Source organism: Salmo salar, chromosome 16 (assembly GCF_965601325.2).
Source record: "Salmo salar chromosome 16, fSalSal1, whole genome shotgun sequence".
In the NCBI taxonomy this organism is placed as follows: domain Eukaryota; kingdom Metazoa; phylum Chordata; class Actinopteri; order Salmoniformes; family Salmonidae; genus Salmo; species Salmo salar.
Genome location: NC_138306.1, coordinates 28176675 through 28197195, shown reverse-complemented (window position 1 = coordinate 28197195; position 20521 = coordinate 28176675). Strand labels below are relative to the sequence as shown.

The window sequence follows — 20521 nt, the reverse complement described above, 5'->3', positions numbered from 1 at the left end:
TTACCTCTGCTGCAGAGGATAAGTTTGAGTTACCTCCACCTTAGATTGCAGCCCAAATAAATGCTTCAGAGTTCAAGTAACACACATCTCAACATCAACTCTTCAGAGTAGACTGCGTGAATCAGGCCATCATGGTCAAAATCCTGCAAAGAAACCATAACGAAAGGAAACCAATAAGAACAAGAGACTTGCTGGGGCCAGGAAACACAACCAATGGATATTAGAAGGGTGAAAATCTGTCCGTTGGTCTGATGAATCCAGATTTTTGGTTCCAACCGCCGTGTCTTTGTGAGATGCAGAGTAGGTGAACAGATCTCCGCATGTGTGGTTCCCACCGTGAAGCATGGAGGAGGTTTGATGTCTTCACTATTATTCTACAGTGTAGAAAATAGTAAAATAAAGAAAAAACCTTGAATGATTTAGGTGTGTCAACTTTTGGCTTGGACTTGTATATTGACTTGGGGGGTTTAATACTTATTATATCAAGATACTGTGTCACGTCCTGACCAGCAGAGGGAGTAGTTGTTTAGTATTGTGGTCAGGACGTGGCAGAAGTACTGGGTATGTGTTTGTCTAGTATTTCTGTTTCTATGTTGGTCTGTGTGGCTCCCGATCAGGGACAGCTGGTTATCGTTGTTCCTGATTGGGAGTCATATATTAGGAGTGTGTTTGTCACCTGGTTTTTGTGGGTTGTTGTGCTAACACTGCTAGTCTTTTTGTATGCATAGCCTGTTGGCCTGTCTGAAGTCGTTCGTGTTTATTGTTTTTTCGTGTATTCTTTATATTAAAAGATGAGTATCCACATCCCGCTTGCATTTTGGTCTGACTCTGACTTTGAGATATCTTCAGATGAAGGAGAAGATCGTGACATACTGTATATTAGAGTTTATTTTTTATCTTTTTAAAAGAAAATCTTCCACTTTAACATTAGAGTATTTTGTGTAGACCGTTAAAAAATAATACATTTTAACACAAAATGTGGAAAAAGTCAAGGGGTGTGAGCTCTTTCTGAAGGCATTGTTTATGAATATGTATATATTTTTTAAGTTATTCAAGTATAGATTACCAAAGTTACCATATATTACCTGTTAATTATTAAAGATTCTGGTAACTTCAGTAAATTACTGGTAGCTTTGCAACTCTGTCTACACATCTTGGACACTTAATATAGCACTGCCATTGGCATGGTTCTTCACACTCTCTCCCTCATTCCCTCAGATCATCACCATGAGGAGGGATGAGACCCAGAGCACCAGTCAGACAGGAGGAGAAAGGACTTGACTTTACTTGACCAGAGGCAATGGCACTGGATTATACTCATCAGAGAGAAAGCCTCACAGGCAATTAGGAGAAATGTGTAGCCATTTAACAGAGCATACAAAAGATAATTATCATACGTCTTCACCATATAGACTCAGGCATTTTACAGAATACAAACATACATATTGTGCCCTGCGCTGTTCAACACTGGAATACTAATTATTGTATCACTATTATAAAGACAATTCTGGTTGTGATAATTAAGACCTACTGAACTAATCCTAAAAACATAGGTTTAGTGTTATAATCACACAAATCAGATGGAGCCTGCTAGTGATGAATTAATATGAGGTAGAAAACCCATTGAAGATATATTGTTAGTTTGAGCACAGAGCTTCAGTGATTGACTGCTTTGCAGATGCAGACGGCTGGTGACGAAGTGCTGACGTCTCACATGATGAGTCACCCCTACTCCACGTCCTCACTGACGGAGGGGGGGCCCCCCATGGCACTTGCTGCTCTGCCATGAGTATGCCTCTCTGGCTCCCTGCCTCCCACTTCACACTGTACTGCCAGAGACACACAAACAGCTCACATCACTGGGTCATTCTCTGCATGTTGACTGTGTCTGCATATAGACTCTAGTGTGTGACATAGTCAACATGCTATAGCTATAAAATACAGACCAGATTGCCAGGACTTGCCCAGAGCTCCTACTGTGTGTATGTGCGTGTGTGTGCATGTTTTTCTGTGTCGCTCTCTCTTGCTAACAACAGCTGGTCACACACTTTCCCATCTGCTTCCACTATAATGGTGCTACAAAGAGAAAAGTCATGTAGTGGGTGTGTTTATGAGTTGCCCAGCAACTACGTCTGTTATCACAAAAGAGTCTAGCTCAGGTCAGATTATGAGAAGGGAGCATTCTGGGGAGGGGGTTGATAGCCATGCCTTAAATTATATGTAAGAGTATAATAAGAGTTGACATGGGTGGACCACAAATTAGGAGAGAAGCAGGGTGGCCCTGGAGTGAAAGAGTCCCAGAAACGAAGTCTGTTAAACACTTACTGTGTATAAAGAATAACAAGGTGGATGGAAACCAGCTATGAACACAGAGGAACGGCAGAGCATACATGTCCTCTCGTTACACGCTTTAGGTGTCTTGGCCTTAATCAAAACACAGACAAATATCGCAATTACTTTTCAAGTGCTAAATGGTGTAGCACTTCGGGGCTAGCTAGTCTGTGTGGACCTCTCTCACTTTTCTTAACATTTGTGCAAGAGTAGGTGTATTTTGCGATTAAGAAAACAGTTCAAAAGAAACCAGGGAGGAAAAAAATATAACGCCCTCAAGTTTCAAATCATTATTTGTATCCCCCAGAGCCCAGACCTCCCCCAGCCTCAACCATAGTGGAGAATGTCTGGGGTCCTGACACATATTCATCTGTGCCTGGAGAGGACATCAGGTTCCTGTGGATGTGGCAGATTTGATCCTGGTGCCTCATGTGCTCCTCTATTCTCTGCCATGCACCAGTAATCTCCTTCCCTTATTGGCTATGCGTTGAGGAGAGAATGGCACAGAGAGGCGAGGAGGAGCAGGTAGCTAGGCTTGATTAGAGGTGGAGTGCTACCTCACGTGTGCACCTCCGCGTGTTTCCTATGCGTCGCTCTCAATCATGCACCGCCACATGGCCGTGTAGACCCAACATGCTGAGGCGAGTTTAACAATGGACTAAAAAGGGCTTTCAATAACTGATGAAAAAAAAAATATATTCTCTTTATGCTTCAGTCCAAACAGCTTGTTTTGATACTGTGGACTGGCTATTAAACTGTGAAGATAAAGGGGAGGGTTTATTTAACAGTGGGTCAGCAGGAGAGCAGCAGACTGTCTATCTCCTTGATCTGGCACCCATCCAGACAATACTATACTTTCACAATGTAAAACAGCTTAATAGCAGAGCATGTTTATATTACGAGAAACAAGCAATTATTTTAATGGTACTGTGAAGGATTCATGTGACATACTTTCAAAATGACCCCAGCTCTTAATATCATAACATCGTGGCTGAAAAAGCATGGTCTAAACTAAAGAACCATCAATATATCATGTTGCCATTTTAACAGCAACAATTAAACTGTGTCGGTTGTCTGATGCAGGCACAAGTGAATACTTTTTGGTCAGTCAAGTACAAAATAGCTGAACTTAGAATTCTCACTAACTTAGAAAACTCTTCTCACAGAAACTAAACTACCTTGAGAGATTCCACTCACTGAGATTTAGTATCCCAGTAAATATTCTCTCACCACAGATTCCAAAAATAAAGAGCAGAAGTTGACCTGTTCCAAGGCAGTATCGTATTACAATGTGGGCTGTGTCGATGGGAGCGATAAGTGTGGGGTTTGCTGCTAGCAAGAACTCTAAAAGATAAACATCCAGCGAGCACATGCAGAGGTCACACACAGCCTGACAGCAGACATTTGTTGTTGCAATGCATGCAGGTCAACCAAACAACTAGCCTTGACTAAAACAAAAGTAAAAGGGGTATAAAAACCAGGGGCGCAACTTTCACTGGGGACGGGGATACATGTCCCCCCACATTTTGAAATTGCATTTTTGTCCCCCCCAAGTTTTAGCATTGGAATGTGATACAGAATGAGGCAACGGTGTGCAAATGCCTCCAAGAGGTCAGGTAGGCAGTTTGGAGTGCTTATCCGAATAAATAAAAAATTAAAGATCTATATATATACAGTTGAAGTCAGAAGTTTACATACACTGAGGTTGGAGTCATTAAAACTCATTTTTCAACCGCTCCACAAATTTCTTGTGAACAAACTATAGTTTTGGCAAGTCGGTTAGGACATCTACTTTGTGCATGACACAAGTAATTATTCCAACAATTGTTTACAGACAGATTATTTCACTTATAATTCACTGTATCACAATTCCAGTGGGTCAGAAGTTTACATACACTAAGTTGACTGTGCTTTTAAACAACTTGGAAAATTCCAGAAAATGATGTCATGGCTTTAGAAGCTTCTGATAGGCTAATTGATATAATTTGAGTCAATTGGAGGTGTACCTGTGGATGTATTTCAAGGCCTACCTTCAAACGCAGTGCCTCTTTGCTTGACATCATGGGAAAATCAAAAGAAATCAGCCAAGACCTCAGAAAAATAATTATAGACCTCCACAAGTCTGGTTCATCCTTGGGAGCAATTTTCAAATGCCTGAAGGTACCACGTTCATCTGTACAAACAATAGTATGCAAGTATAAACACCATGAGACCACGCAGCTGTCATACCGCTCAGTAAGGAGACGCGTTCTGTCTCCTAGAGATGAACGTACTTTGGTGCGAAAAGTGAAAATCAATCCCAGAACAACAGCAAATGACCTTGTGAAGATGCTGGAGGAAACAGATACAAAAGTATCCATATCCACAGTAAAATGAGTCCTATATCGACATAACCTGAAAGGCCGCTCAGCAAGGAAGAAGCCACTGCTCCAAAACCACCATAAAAAAGCCAGACAACGGTTTGCAACTGCACATGGGGACAAAGATCGTACCTTTTGGAGAAATGTCCTCTGGCCTGATGAAACAAAAATAGAACTGTTTGGCCATAACGATCATCGTTAGGTTTGGAGGAAAAAGGGGGAGGCTTGAATGCCGAAGAACACCATCCCAACCGTGAAGAACAGGGGTGGCAGCATCATGTTGTGGGGGTGCTTTGCTGCAGGAGGGACTGGCGCACTTCACAAAATAGATGAAATCATGAGGATTACGTGAATATATTGAAGCAACATCTCAAGACATCAGTCAGGAAGTTAAAGCTTGGTCGCAAATGGGTCTTCCAAAAGGACAATGACCCCAAGCATACTTCCAAAGTTGTTGCAAAATGGCTTAAGGACAACAAAGTCAAGGTATTGGAGTGGCTATCACAAAGCCCTGACCTCAATCCTACAGAAGATTTGTGGGCAGAACTGAAAAAGCATGTGCAAGCAAGGAGGCCTACAAACCTGACTCAGTTACACCAGCTCTGTCAGGAGGAATGGGCCAAAATTCACCCAACTTATTATGGGAAGCTTGTGGATGGCTACCCGAAACATTTAAAGGTGATGCTACCAAATACTAATTGAGTGTATGTAAACTTCTGACCCACTGGGAATGTGATGAAAGAAATAACAGCTGAAATAAATCATTCTCTACTATTATTCTGACATTTCACATTCTTATAATAAAGTGTTGATCCTAACTGACATAAGACAGGGAATTTTTCTCTGATTAAATGTCAGGAATTGTGAAAAACTGAGTTTAAATGTATTTGGCTAAGGTGTATGTAAACTTCCGACTTCAACTGTATGTGTGTGTGTGTGTGTGTGTGTGTGTGTGTGTGTGTGTGTGTGTGTGTGTGTGTGTGTGTGTGTGTGTGTGTGTGTGTGGGGGGGGGGGGGGGGGGGATATATCCCCCCACTTCTAAAACCAAAGTTGCGCTCCTGATAAACTTATATTCTATATTCCCCTCACTAAACCTGTTAAATTTGAGTCTTGCTGCTGACCTGAAGACTGTACAGATATAATATTGTGTGTGTGTGTTGTTATTGTCTGCGCTAAACAGCATGCTCCTGCTGCACGACAGCTGGGTGTGGCCTCTTGTCTGCCTGCTGCTAGTATGCCAGGAAAACTACAAACACAGTCCTAAAATTCTAACTTCTCAGATATTTGACTGCACATACACACAAGAGTTCAATTTCAGGTTTCCCGAAAAATCATGCTACAATAATTCTAGGCCGTCAATGAATGACGTCACCTCATACAAGGGCATTTTCAGCAGAAAATGATCCACCCTACTTCCTGTCTTTAGTCATTGCCCCCATTGACCATGGTTTAGTTTGCTAAACCCTTCTGAACATGTTTAATTCTGTTTGTAAAACTGGTTTATTATTTTAAGTCATCCATGGTGGCTCGGGAGGTGTCAGAACTTGATTTTGACCCTGGTAGTGTAGTTGTTGATGTCACGATGGGGAGTGAGTCACACTCTATCTTGGGTTCAGAGAGCCTCTCCTCGATCACACGTTCCCCTCTGTGGTCAGCCCTGTTTACGCATCTCTGGGATGAGGCATCTCTGGGATGATGCGTCACGGCAGACAGCTCATTTAATCTAATGGGCCTTTCAGCCAGACACACACACACATACATGCACACACGCATGCAGGAACGTTTATAAGCAAACCATTTCCGTGAGAGATTTACTGTAGTACACTATTCCAATACATATCCTCTTACCAGTGTTCCAAACATAAAGCAGAAGTATTTTACAATGACACTGGGTTGAGCATAAGACAGACACACACACACGCGCGCATTCACACAAATACTTACATGCATGCACAAACACACACTCAGAGCGTTGCTTCTTGACTGCACCAAATTAGTATTACAGTGTAAGTACCAAAGGTAAAAAGTTGTTTTCATGTGAATTAATGTTTTACCAAATGTGACTATTACTGGCTGTACTGGTGGCTATGGATTTGAAAAACTACTACCATTCAAATCTTGGGACTATACCCAATTGGACGGCTGAGTCTATTGTTATTAATGCCAGAGAACAAGCTGTGGCCAGTTCTTTTCTCTTGTTGTTCTGGTCTTTCTCAAAGCTTGGGAAAGGATGGGAGTCACCAGGGCTGGATGTGTTGATTCATATCCCTGTTGCAAACAGACTTTCACACAAAGTGTGTGTGTGTGTGTGTGTGTGTGTGTGTGTGTGTGTGTGTGTGTGTGTGTGTGTGTGTGTGTGTGTGTGTGTGTGTGTGTGTGTGTGTGTGTGTGTGTGTGTGTGTGTGTGTGTGTGTGTGTGTGTGTCATATGACAATTGGAAATTCTACATTTTCATTGAGAATAGCAACACCCACAGATACCCTCACTCATTAGACAAGTCATTCATCACAACCCAGAGTTCATGCCCTCTCACATGGTGGTGGTTTGTGGCTCACTTTGTCCGCATGCTCTCTTTTCTTCTAAGAATGTCACTGTTGTTGGTGTGTCTCAGAAGTGATACGAGGAATAAATACACAGTGAATAAGTGTCAAAATAACATGGCTATATACAGGGAGTACCAGTACCGAGTCAATGTGCAGGATTACGAGATAATTGAGGTAGCTATGTGTATATATAGGTAGGGGTAATGTGACTAGGCAACAGGATAGATAATAGACAGTAGCAATCGCGTGTGTGTGTGTGTTTGGGTGTTAGTGTAAGTACAGAATGTGAGTGTGTGTGCATAGAGTTAGTGCAAAGAAGGGTCAATGCAGGTAGTCTGGTAGCCATCTGATTAGCTGTTTAGCAGTCTTGTTTAGCAGTCTTATGGCTTGGGGGTAGAAGCTGTGCAGGTTCCTGTTGGTTCCAGATTTGGTGCACTTGTACTGCTCGCCCCTCCATTTCCTGTTGTCCACGATCAGCTCCTTTTGTCTTGTTGACATTGAGAGAGGAGGTTGTTGTCCTGGCACCACACTGCCAGGTTTCTGAACTTCTCCCTATAGGCTGCTTCATTGTCGCTGTGATCAGTCCTGTCACCATCCCGTCGCCAGCAAACTTGGTGTTGGAGTCGTGCGAGGCCATGCAGTCATGGATGAACACTGAGTACAGGAGGAGACTAAACACACACCCCTGAGGGGCTCCCATGTTGACGGTCAGCGTGGCGGATGTATTGTTGCCTACCCTCACCACCTGGGGGCGGCCCGTCAGGAAGTCCTGGATCCAGTTGCAGAGGGAGGTGTTCAATCCCAGGGTCCTGACCTTGGTGATGAGCTTGGAGGGGACTATGATGTTGAATGCTAAGCTGTAATCAATGAACAGCATTCTTACATAGGTATTCCTTTTGTCCAGGTGGGTGAGGGCAGTGTGGATCTGTTGGGCTGGTATGCGAATTGGAGTGGTATGCAAATTATCTGTGTTTTCTGAGTAAATAAAGAAACTGAACAAAATGTATAATTTTCTTATCTTCCAAACGAGACGATTCAGCAAATAGACACTATCAAACCATTATGCTTACTGCGGGTGGCACTTTAAACAACTAGTTGACCAATCAATGCTATTTAACCATGCCTCAAGGTAGGTAAACATTCAACCTATAGATGAACACCACCAAACTTAAGACAAGCTTCAGCGCCACCCCAACTTACTGGTCAGTGCAGTTTTCATCCCCATGCTCCAGTGGCTCCCTGAGGTCAATGCAGGAGATATTCCTCACCTCATCTCTTGGGACAAACTAGTTTGCTTTGCTCCTTGCAGAATTCTGATGATGATAGCCACCTGTGAAGCCTCAACCATGTATCCACTTTTCCTTTGCGGGTCTCAGGTTTTGAACGTAGTAATCCTTCCTTCTGCATGAGTTAAAAAGCGAACACTGAACAGATTCACTCTAAATGTCAACGGCTGTTCATTTTATGTAAATTAAGAAGTTTAATATACACCAAGCCATACGCCAAGCATTTTATGAATGCTTTATACAATCCATCCTATGGTTTAATATTGTGGGGTGGTTTGGTGCTGTAGGGCAGGGGTCTTCAACCTCTTTTCGCCCAGGGACTCATACTTTATCAACAAACAAACAAATATCTTGTCATGTCTTATCAGGTGAATGATAATGGCATGGAGAAGTAATCAACATTTTAAAATTAATAGATTTGGTAGATAGTATTTCATTATTTTGACATCCCCACATTACAATTGGAAGAGAAAACTCTAACGTAGCCTATTAGCTAGAAAGGTAACTCCAAACACATTTTCACTAAGAGCAGCTGTTTATCTGGTTAAACTAAGGTTCGCCATGTGTTGGCAAAAATGTATGTCCAAGTCAAGAAAGATTACCAGCATCCAGCTGCACTTACCACACTGGTAGCCTATTCACGGGTGCTTTTTCAAAGCCTATGTCAGATGCTAGAAATAATATATTAGAAATAATATATTATCCTCTTTTCTACAGTAGGTATGTCATTTAAAATGTATGTATTCTGTTGTTGCTAGTGAGTCAAAAACATTTTACAAAAATGATTCCCTTATTTTATATACTACTACTTTAGATACTTATATACTCTTTTCTCTGTATACATCAATGATGTTGCTCTTGCTGCTGGTGAGTCTCTGATCCACCTCTACGCAGACGACACCATTCTGTATACTTCTGGCCCTTCTTTGGACACTGTGTTAACAACCCTCCAGACGAGCTTCAATGCCATACAACTCTCCTTCTGTGGCCTCCAACTGCTCTTAAATACAAGTAAAACTAAATGCATGCTCTTCAACCGATCGCTGCCTGCACCTGCCCCTCCCGTCCAGCATCACTACTCTGGACAGTTCTGACTTAGAATATGTGGACAACTACAAATACCTAGGTGTCTGGTTAGACTGTAAACTCTCCTTCCGGACTCACATCAAACATCTCCAATCCAAAGTTAAATCTAGAATTGGCTTCCTATTTCGCAACAAAGCATCCTTCACTCATGCTGTCAAACATACCCTCGTAAAACTGACCATCCTACCGATCCTCGACTTCGGCGATGTCATTTACAAAATAGCCTCCAATACCCTACTCAATAAACTGGATGCAGTCTATCACAGTGCCATCCGTTTTGTCACCAAAGCTCCATATACTACCCACCACTGCGACCTGTACGCTCTCGTTGGCTGGCCCTCGCTTCATACTCATCGCCAAACCCACTGGCTCCAGGTCATCTACAAGACCCTGCTAGGTAAAGTCCCCCCTTATCTCAGCTCACTGGTCACCATAGCAGCACCCATCTGTAGCACGCGCTCCAGCAGGTATATCTCTCTGGTCACCCCCAAAGCCAATTCCTCCTTTGTCCGTCTCTCCTTCCAGTTCTCTGCTGCCAATGACTGGAACGAACTACAAAAATCTCTGAAACTGGAAACACTTATCTCCCTCACTAGCTTTAAGCACCAGCTGTCAGAGCAGCTCACAGATTACTGCACCTGTACATAGCCCATCTATAATTTAGCCCAAACAACTACCTCTTCCCCTACTGTATTTATGTATTTATTTAGCTCCTTTGCACCCCATTATTTCTATTTCTACTTTGCACTTTCTTCCACTACAAATCTACCATTCCAGTGTTTTACTTGCTATATTGTATTTACTTTGCCACCATGGCCTTTTTTTGCCTTTACCTCCCTTATCTCACCTCATTTGCTCACTTTGTATATAGACTTATTTTTCTACTATATTATTGACCGTATGTTTGTTTTACTCCATGTGTAACTCTGTGTTGTTGTATGTGTCAAACTGCTTGCTTTATCTTGGCCAGGTCGCAATTGTAAATGAGAACTTGTTCTCAACTTGCCTACCTGGTAAAATAAAGGTGAAATAAAAAAACATACAGTACCAGTCAAAAGTTTGGACAGCTACTCATTCAAGGGTTTTTCTTTATTTTTAGTATTTTCTACATTGTAGAATAATAGTGAAGACATCAACACTATGAAATAACACATATGGAATCATGTAGTAACCAAAAAAGTCTTAAACAAATCAAAATATATTTTATATTTTATATTCTTCAAAGTAGCCACCCTTTGCCTTTGACAGCTTTACACACTCTTGGCATTCTCTCAACCAGCTTCATGAGAAATGCTTTTCCAACAGTCTTGAAGGAGTTCCCACATATGCGGAGCACTTGTAGGCTGTTTTTCCCTCACTCTGGAGGACAGCTCATCTGATGGAGCACTTCATCACTGCCCTTCTTGGTCAAATAGCTTTTACACAGCCTGGAGGTGTATTGCGTCATTGTCCTGTTGAAAAACAAATAATAGCCCCACTTAGCGCAAACCACATGGGATGGTGTATCGCTGCAGAATGCCTTGGTAGCCATGCTGGTTAAGTGTGCCTTGAATTCTAAATAAATCACAGACAGTGTCACCAGCAAACCACCCCTTACACCATCCCACCTCCTCCTCCATGCTTCACAGTGGAAACCACACATGCGAAGATCATCCGTCCACCTTCTCCGGGTCTCACAAAGACGGGTGAGAACCAGAAATCTCAAATTTGGACTCATCAGACCAAAAGACAGATTTCCAGATGTCCATTGCTCGTGTTCTTGGCTCAAGCAAGTCTCTATTTCTTATTGGTGTCCTTTTACTAATGTTTTTTTTTGCAGCAATTCGACCATGAAGGCCTGATTTCATGCAGTCCCCTCTGAACAGATGATGTTGAGATGTGTCTGTTACTTGACCTCTGTGAAGCATTTATTTGGGCTGCAATTCCTGAGACCGATAACTCTAATGAATGTATCCTTTGCAGCAGAGGTAACTCTGGGTCTTCCTTTCCTGTGGCGGTCCTCATGAGAGCCAGTTTCATCATAGTGCTTGATGGTTTTTGCGACTGCACTTGAATAAACTTTCCAAGTTCTTGAAATTTTCCTGATTGACTGAACTTCATGTCTTAAAGTAATGATGGACTGTCGTTTCTCTTTGCTTATTTGAGTTGTTCTTACCATAATATGGACTTGGTCTTTTACCAAATAGGGCTATCTTTTGTATACCAACCCTACCTTGTCACAACACAACTGATTGGCTCAAATGCATTAAAAAGGAAAGAAATTCCTTAAATTCACTTTTAACAAGGCACACCTGTTAATTGAAATTAATTCCAGGTGACTACCTCATGAAGCTGGGTGAGAGAATACCAAACGTGTGCAAAGCTGTTAAGGCAAAATGTGGCTACTTTGAAGAATCTCAAATATAAAATAGATTTTGATTTGTTTAACACTTTTCCGTAAGTTATTTCATAGTTTTTATGTCTTCACTATTATTCAACAATGTAGAAAATAGTAAAAATACAGAAAAACTCTTGCATGAGTAGGTGGTTCCAAACTTTTGACTGGTACTGTACATATACAATACATAGCCAAAAGTATATAGAAACCTGCTCATCGAACATCTCATTCCAAAATCGTGGGCATTAATATGGAGTTGGTCCCCCCTTTGCTGCTATAACAGCCTCCACTGTTATGGGAAGGCTTTCCACTAGATGTTGGAACATTGCTGCTGGGACTTGATTCCATTCAACCAACCACAAGAGCATTAGTGAGGTTGAGCACTGATGTTGGGCGATTAGGCCTGGCTCGCAGTTGGCGTTCCAATTCATCCCAAAAGTGTTTGATGGGGTTGAGGTCAGGGCTCTGTGTAGGTCAGTCAAGTTCTTCCACATCGATCTTGACAAAACATTTCTGTATGGACCTCGCTTTGTGCACAGGGGAATTGTCATGCTGAAACAGGAAAGGGCCTTCCCCAAACTGTTGCCACAAAGTTGGTGGCACATAATTGTCTAGAATGTCATTGTATGCTATAGCATTAAGATTTCACTTCACTGGAACTAAGGGGCCTAGCCCGATCTACGAAAAACAGCCTCAGACCATTATTCTTCCTCCACCAAACTTTACAGTTGGCACTATGCATTGGGGCAGGGAGCTTTCTCCTCGCATCCGACAAACCCAGATTAGTCCGTCGGATTGCCAGATTTACCACACCCAGATTGAAATCGTTTCCACTACTCCAATGGAGGCGAGCTTACACCACTCCAGCTGACGCCTTGCATGATCTTACACTTGTGCGCGGCTGCTCGGCCATGGAAACCTATTTCATGAAGCTCTCGATGAACAGTTATTGTGCTGACATTGCTTGCAGAGGTAGTTTGGAACTCAGTTGTGAGTGTTGCAACAGAGGACATGTAGTGTATAATATTTTTCCAGACCCCCTGAAGTACCTCTGCGGACCCCTAGGTTGCCACGGACCCCCGGTTGAATACCCCTGCTCTAGGGAACACTAGTCAGAACCCATTGAACAAGGTTATAAAAATCAGTGGGAAGGAAGGTCATTGGAGAAAGCCAGGAAGCCCTCAGTGACATCTATAACAAATGAGTGAGGAAGAAGGGGGAACAAATAGCCTTGAATATTACGCACACACTCCATGACCAGTATAGCCCCCTACCCTCCAGTTGCAGAAGTATATCTCTGGCATACAAGTTTAAGAGGGCAGCTTCTAGTTTTGTGCCAACATCCATCAGACTCCTGAACTTTTTAAGTTCTTATTCTTATTTGTAAATACACAGTGTACAAAATATTAAGAACACCTTCCTAATAATGTTTTGGATTTAACAAGTGACATCACCTGGATTCACCTAGTCAGTCTATGTCATGGATTGATGTCCATAATGTTTTCTACATTCAGTGTATATAGTCCGTGGTTGCATAGATTGCTTGTTTTTGTGTTCTATGCTGCTATGTTGTCAGGAAATACAAGTTATTTGAATTGAAACGGATAGAATTCAACACCCTTTGGCTATTATACAGCGCCTTAAATCAGACTTTGGTTTGACTCGACCAAGCCCTCTGAGGTGTGTTTAATTATTATAATGTTTGACATGTCCCAATATCCTAGAAAATAAATACCGCTCTGTCTAACATGCATCATTAACATTGCTTTCATCTCTGCCAAGAAAACAAATATCTGCCAAAAATGATACTAGAGTCACCCCATCCCTGCTGGGACATAAGGTTCTGTTGAATAGGACTTTCTCAAACAACTTCCGCTCGCAATCCTGACACAGTGTAACCCTTTTTCTAGTACAAAAGTTATATTAAAGTTAGGAATTCATAGTGTTTTGTACAGATGTCAAATAACATCGGTGTCAAGTAGTCAGGCAGGACCCCAAATGAATTGTATAAACCATCCTAATATTTGCAAAGACTACATTTATCCTGCATAACCCTTGCACATCACAACAGCTGTCAGTGCACATGTTTTATGTTGTTGACTTTGGATCTATGAGGAGCTGAGGGGGTGTTGCCCCCCCCAGGACTTTCCCACTGTGTTGGTCTTGGCCCTGAGCACAGATCCACAGATGTTGCTCTCCATGGGTTTATGATTAGGATGTGGTGAATGACAAAGTCCAGTCTGTATCTCCCTGGAAATTCTTGGATGCTTTTGGCGTATGTTACGTGTGTCAGAGATGGCTATGATGATGGAGTCACTTCTTTATTGCCTTGTTCCATGGCTCATTCCTGGCAACACAAACGTCAGTGTGCTTTACACTTGATTTATCCCATAAACCTTTCACCAGCCTGTCTGACATATCAAATCAGGTAAATTGTTGCTCATGGAGACCGTTCCAGGGGTTTCATTGGCCATATACGAACATACTGTAACATCATCAGTCAAATAATCCTAACAGACCAAGTATTTTAGGATCAGATGCAGCATGCAGCAGCACACCCACAACACGCCATGGTGCATCCCTACCAGCGAATCAGCGTGTCAGCAAAATGTTTAGACAAATAGCTGTGAAGTGCTCTCAGCAGAGACAGTGCCGCTGTCTGCAACAGGCGACCGACAGTTTCAATCAATGCATCCATTAGAGGATGGGGAGAGGGTAATGACATTATTTGCATGCTATTTAAAAAAAAGCTGTTGTTTTTCCAACTTAAAATATTAGTGGTATTACTGTCTTTGAATCACATCATGGTATAAAAAGAACCGTACGACAGCACCTTTTTTAATTTATGTCACTCCTTTTGAAATATTTTACTTTAGGAAGTCTCTCTGAGACATCACTAGCTGTCTTTCATTGTTGGACATCACAGCAGGGAGAAGTTACTTAAACAGCTTTGTCACCACCCTTTTAGGAGCTGGCACGGTGCCCAGGAGAACTACCTCTGGGGAAGGGCTAAATTTGACTCCACAGTACACAGCCTTAACCAGATGCAGCAAAACAATCATTAACTGAGCTCCTGCCTGCCTGCTTGCCTGGCCTCTCTAGCTCTCTCTGTCTACACGCAGACCAGGTGACTCACCTCAGGAACAGACCAGGGGACTCACCTCAGGAACAGACAGAGGTAGAGATTTTCCTCAGAGGATCACCTTCCTTTCACCCCTCTCTCTGCTAAAACAGAATTGAACAACTACTTTCTAGAGCTCCACAAACTCAATACTAACAAGACCTCACACATAGAATAGGACCACACATAGAGGCCAAGACGTGCACTGCACGCTCATCACACTGCATCAGGCTCTGGCAAGAAATAAAAGACCACACAGACACATGCCACAGTCGGAGGACACCCTTGCCCCTGGATCCTCTGAAACCGCTATATTTTGGGATGTAAACTATAAAATGCAAATAGAGTGCAACGGATAACTCTTTGCATATAGGACAGCTGCATTATCTTCATGCTGTTTTGTCCAAAAATATTGTCACATCTTGATTAGCTCCATTGGGTTTAATGTACATATCCAGAGGAAGATCCTAATCAACAGGATGATTTGGTAATCTGTGTGGGAGATTAAACATGTTGTGTGACATTACACTCTATTCATGAGCTTTATCCTGCTTTGTTTACCTGTTAGAAACACACAGTTATATGCCTGTGCATGAACAACATTATGGTATACTTTTGAAAAAGGTAGCATGACATACGGCAAATATCTGAATTTACGGCTGGTGAAATGCTTTAAAAAAAAAAAGATAATAATATTTTGAAAATCAAGTGGTAATTTGCAGAGTAAGGATCACGTTACAGCAGCATGTTGAAGTAAACATTGCATGTGAAGTATCATTGTATCGGAACCACAGGTGTCAATGCGTTAAATTCTATGCATGCAATGGCTCATTAATGGGGCATGGGTTGTAAATCCAAGCTATTGGCTGTCATTTGAGTGGTGTCCTACCATAGGGTGGGAGGGAGTGTAGAGGCCTCTAGCCATGTGTGAATGGTGTTTGGAGGGGGCCATCTGCTCCGGGTTGTGGTTCATTAGTCAGGCTACTTGGGACAGCCAGGCTCCCCTCTGATCAACAGGTACAATAGGACTCAGTTCCTTAGTGTGATGATATATGTCAAATAACTTTTTTAAATGAGGGGGGATAGATGGCCAAATCTACTTTGGGGTTTTTACACCCTCACCCCCATAACACTTATAGATCAGAGGAGGGGCAGGAATCAAGTTTAATATAACCAAATAGTTTCGTTTTTTTGTGTTGTGATTGTGTCTTTGCTCTACAGTGGTGCTGTGGATCATGAATGTGTTTTTCCCCCAGTGGTGTTTACCTTCCCAGAAGTCCATAGGTGTACTGCGAATCTGCCAGCAGTAATGCGATCTCGTCCTGCTGCATGGCTATGGCACACTCCTCCAGGGCCTGTGTGTCAAACAGCACTGTATTATGCACAGCTCTCTTACTGTTAATGCTTTATTTGCACACATTAGATAATAATTATGAAAATCTATTCATGAAGATTGATTCATTGACCTCAAATGTCTAGTGTTATGATGGCATACATTGAAACCTTATAGCCACATAGAATACCAATACATAACTTACAATGCTGTTATGTTATGGCTACACTGCAACCTATACTTTAGATATCACATGTACATTCTCTGAAGGAGCAAGCCAACCCTGTGTTAAGTTTAGTAGGTGCAGGTGTGTGTGACAGGGTGGAGGACAGTGTGCTGGAACCTGTCCTGTCGTCAGTCAGAATGTCTGTAGGGCCCACCTGGTTTACATCTCCCTCTCCGATGACGAACACCAGTTTAGGGTCCTTCTCCACCACAGTCCTGTCCTCCAGCACTCCCTGCATTTTGACTGTGACCTCCTGACCCCAGGCTGGGTGCTCAGCTTGCTTGGGGCCAGGCACCAGCACCTTCTTCCTCAACAGCCGATCATCTGGGGAAAGGAGGGAGCGAGGGATGGACAGACAGAGGGGGAGAGAAAGAGGGAGGAAGGAGGCTGGGGGTTAATCTGCTTGTTGTTGATCAACAGACACTTGGAGACAAAACAACTATATGCCCTTTCCTAAATGTTGTGTAATACCGTTTCAGAAGCCGTTACATGCCGGTGTTTGACTAAATAGAATAGAATTTGACTAAATAGAATTAAATGAATTACATAGAGAATACTCCACGTAACTTCCAATGTCTGTAGAATTTGTTGGCAAGCAAATTACAGGCAGTGCCTCAACAATTGACAAACAATAGAACAAAACATTTACCATGAGGGCAATATTGCTTCAACAACCATTTCAATATTTCATAATTCCTAAAAACTTTGACGTGACAGTATTGAATGAGTATCATACCTGTGATGTCCTCCCAGTCCTCAGCCAGGAACAGCTCCTCGAAGCTGGAGGAGGTCCACTGCACTATCTCATGGTCTGGGAAGAGAACCTCCTCCGAGTTCTCTCTGTCCTCCACAGACTCTGTCTCACTGAACCGCACTGTCTTCGCAAAATTGGGGGTCTTCAGCTTCCTCTCTACCACACAGGGGATCTCTGTCATCTCAGACATAGGGAGTGGGTTTAACGTAGTGCCCTCCTTCCCTCCACCCTGGCTGTCTATCCTGGGGTCTCCCTCCCCATGGGGTTCCTTGTCTTCCTGCTGAAGCCCAAGGGACAGTTCCTTCTCCTTCTGACTTTCATTGTCACCAGGGCCTGTGTAGGCCTTCTTCAACACTGGCTCATTGGGCTCCACCATCCGCTTCTCTTGCTCTCCAGGGCAGGGCTCTGTCTCCATCTCACTACAGGGAGCAAGGGACACCATCTGTGAAAGCCTCCCGAAGAGATGATCCTTCTCCACCTATCTCTCCCCACACTGCCTGCCTGGCTGGTTGGTTCTGTAGCGTGGAAGCAGTTGCTCGGTCTAGTTACAGCTGAGATGTGCCTTCATCCATTAGAGACAGTCTGTAGTTTTTATGAAAACCAAACATTCACATAAACTGTTAAATCCAATTTTAAAACATCCATAACTAGACTGAATCCCGGTTGCATCAATAGTTTTTACCAGCGCTTTGTCTTATCAACTAGAGCTATACACAGTCTCACCTTAACCTCCTCTCAATCCTGCTACTCCTTGTTAGCCTACATATTCCAGAGAGTTAGGAGCAACAAGAAATTATCAATGCAAAGAAATTGTACAACACAACGAAGCACACTCGGTCAGCAGGCTTGCGCGACTGTAATCTGTAGGATTAGGAGAGCAAAATCTAATCTGGCAGAACGTCTGTAAGCTTCTTAATGACTTCATCGCGCTGCCCCATAATGCAGTTTCCATGAATGCTTTCCACCAATAAGATCTCAGGGACTGCTGAGATCTGTGGTGCGAGATCTTATTTTCCCTTTCTAAGTAGTCAAGTGTTAAGAGAGGGACCCAAGGTTCCTAGGATGGCCCTGATGACCTGTGTGAGACATTGAGTGCTAGATTGAGTTGAGTGGATTTCCCTTTCTATACTAATAATCAACAATGTATGCACTTTCTTTCACACCTTTAATCATTTTATACATTTGAGGGGGAAAACAATCAGAGCAACATTTGTGTGGCACAAACTAGATATGATATGATTTGATCTGAGGGTAATACATTTCTGAAAACAGAACAGGTTTTTCTAGGTTTACCACATACTTTCTGTGGAACAGGAGCCAGTAAGCAACACTTTGAAGACAAGACAGGCCTCAGTACTATAATGACTACACACTGTGTCTCATAGAGTGTATTAGCTTAATAACTCATTGAATTGCAAATTCAACCAAGATCAGTATATACGGCCACAACCCATGTAATCATAAACCATCCCTCAATTCAAAATGCACTCACAATTTAAATGAAAACAGCTTTGGTTTTTAAACAGTGACACAAAGATAATGTTTTTTGCCTTCATGATTTGGAGTGTCTGTCAGGTATCCACTGGCACTGTGTCAACATAATATAAAGTCTTTGTTATCTTAAGAAGGATAAATGAACTGAGATCTTGCATTCATTTTATACAGTTATTACATTTTCTTGTGTGTGTGTGTGTGTGTGTGTGTGTGTGTGTGTGTGTGTGTGTGTGTGTGTGTGTGTGTGTGTGTGTGTGTGTGTGTGTGTGTGTGTGTGTGTGTGTGTGTGTGTGTGTGTGTGTGTGTGTGTGTGTGTGTCATTGTTGTTTCTAGTCATGTCGCAACAGGAAAAGGGAACCAAAAATACTGTCATACCTAAACTAAATATCACTTGTCCACTTGACTAAAGGGAAAATGAGCATTGCAGTGAATGCTATGGTTATTTACCTGAAATGGGTATTGAGATAGACAGGATTACACTTGTCTTGTTTATCAATTATGTATAGACTGATTTAAGAATGATGCATATTATCTGCATAGAAAATCTAAAAATGTTAGATTAATTAATTTGCATCCAATGGGGAAATTATTTTCTGATTTAAATGAAATGCACTAAAGAAGGTAAATCCCAATGCAAAGTATCTACTTTTTGCTGTATGAATCAAAAATGATTTGTGCGTATTATGTATTTTTGTTTGTGTGGAAACGCAACATGAACAAGGCTTTCTAATTGCACCTACATATGGTTTGATGGTCCCCCTCTGTTTTATCCCCAACCCCCTTAATACTGTAGCACTGCAAAACAGCTTAGAGCCATTTACTGAAAAGACCCTTATTAGACTAATACACAGCTGGGCAAGAGCCACACTTGCATTCTACAATTCCATAATACCATCACTTGAGAGTTTGGATTTGGGTTGTTAAATCTCCTGAGGTATATTGTCCCACATAGTAGCTACAACCGACAAGAACATTCACAGTGATAATCTCTGGGGTCTGAATTCATTATCTCCTCTCACATTATTTCCAAAAGACAACATACTGCACTAGGCTATGTACTGTACATTTGCTGTGATGCATGTGTTGTTGATAGTCTGGTTCAGATAGTCATAGAGAACCTCAAATGGCCATATGACAAGTAAAAAGACTCCATTAGTGCTGTGATAGAGCTCCTTAACCACTGCCCAAGCATCTTGTCTGTTAGCGATTACACCTTTAATAAACCAAATTTCATAGTTTTTCATCACTGTCCGTTTCACGGACATAGGAGCAGGGGATTGGTCCAGCTGATCAACGGACTATAGGCTATTTATGTAGTTGAAAAAAATATATGATAATGTTTTTATTTATTATGACTTCAGGGCTGTAGAATGAATTAGAACCTTGGTTATAAACATAGTTATCTGTGTTAGGCTACACAAAAAGGAGATTAGATGATATATTTCACTTTATGCAATATAGTAATAACAATGATTATTATTACTATTCATTATTATTTACAATAGAAGCATAACAAAAACAAATTCTGTCACAAGCAATTCTTCAATATGTTTTTCCCTCATTTAGTAGAAAAAAACAAATGGATTATTATGCAAACATGGTGTATGAC

The 20521-nt window shown here is 42.0% G+C and overlaps 1 protein-coding gene across 1 annotated transcript in view; it reads right to left on the bottom strand.

Annotated features, from left to right (window-relative positions):
- LOC106573474 (peptidyl-prolyl cis-trans isomerase FKBP8) overlaps nt 1-18310 on the bottom strand; it is a 52477-nt gene extending 34167 nt beyond the window's left edge. Inside the window, exons 1-3 of the mRNA XM_082962662.1 lie at nt 17401-18310; nt 16819-16988; nt 16372-16460 (exon numbers count right to left, since the gene is read on the bottom strand). Coding sequence (XP_082818788.1) covers nt 16372-16460; nt 16819-16988; nt 17401-17860 — 719 coding nt within the window. The 5' untranslated portion in view covers nt 17861-18310. The remainder of the gene's footprint in view (nt 1-16371; nt 16461-16818; nt 16989-17400) is intronic.
- Between the last annotated feature and the right edge of the window lie 2211 nt (nt 18311-20521).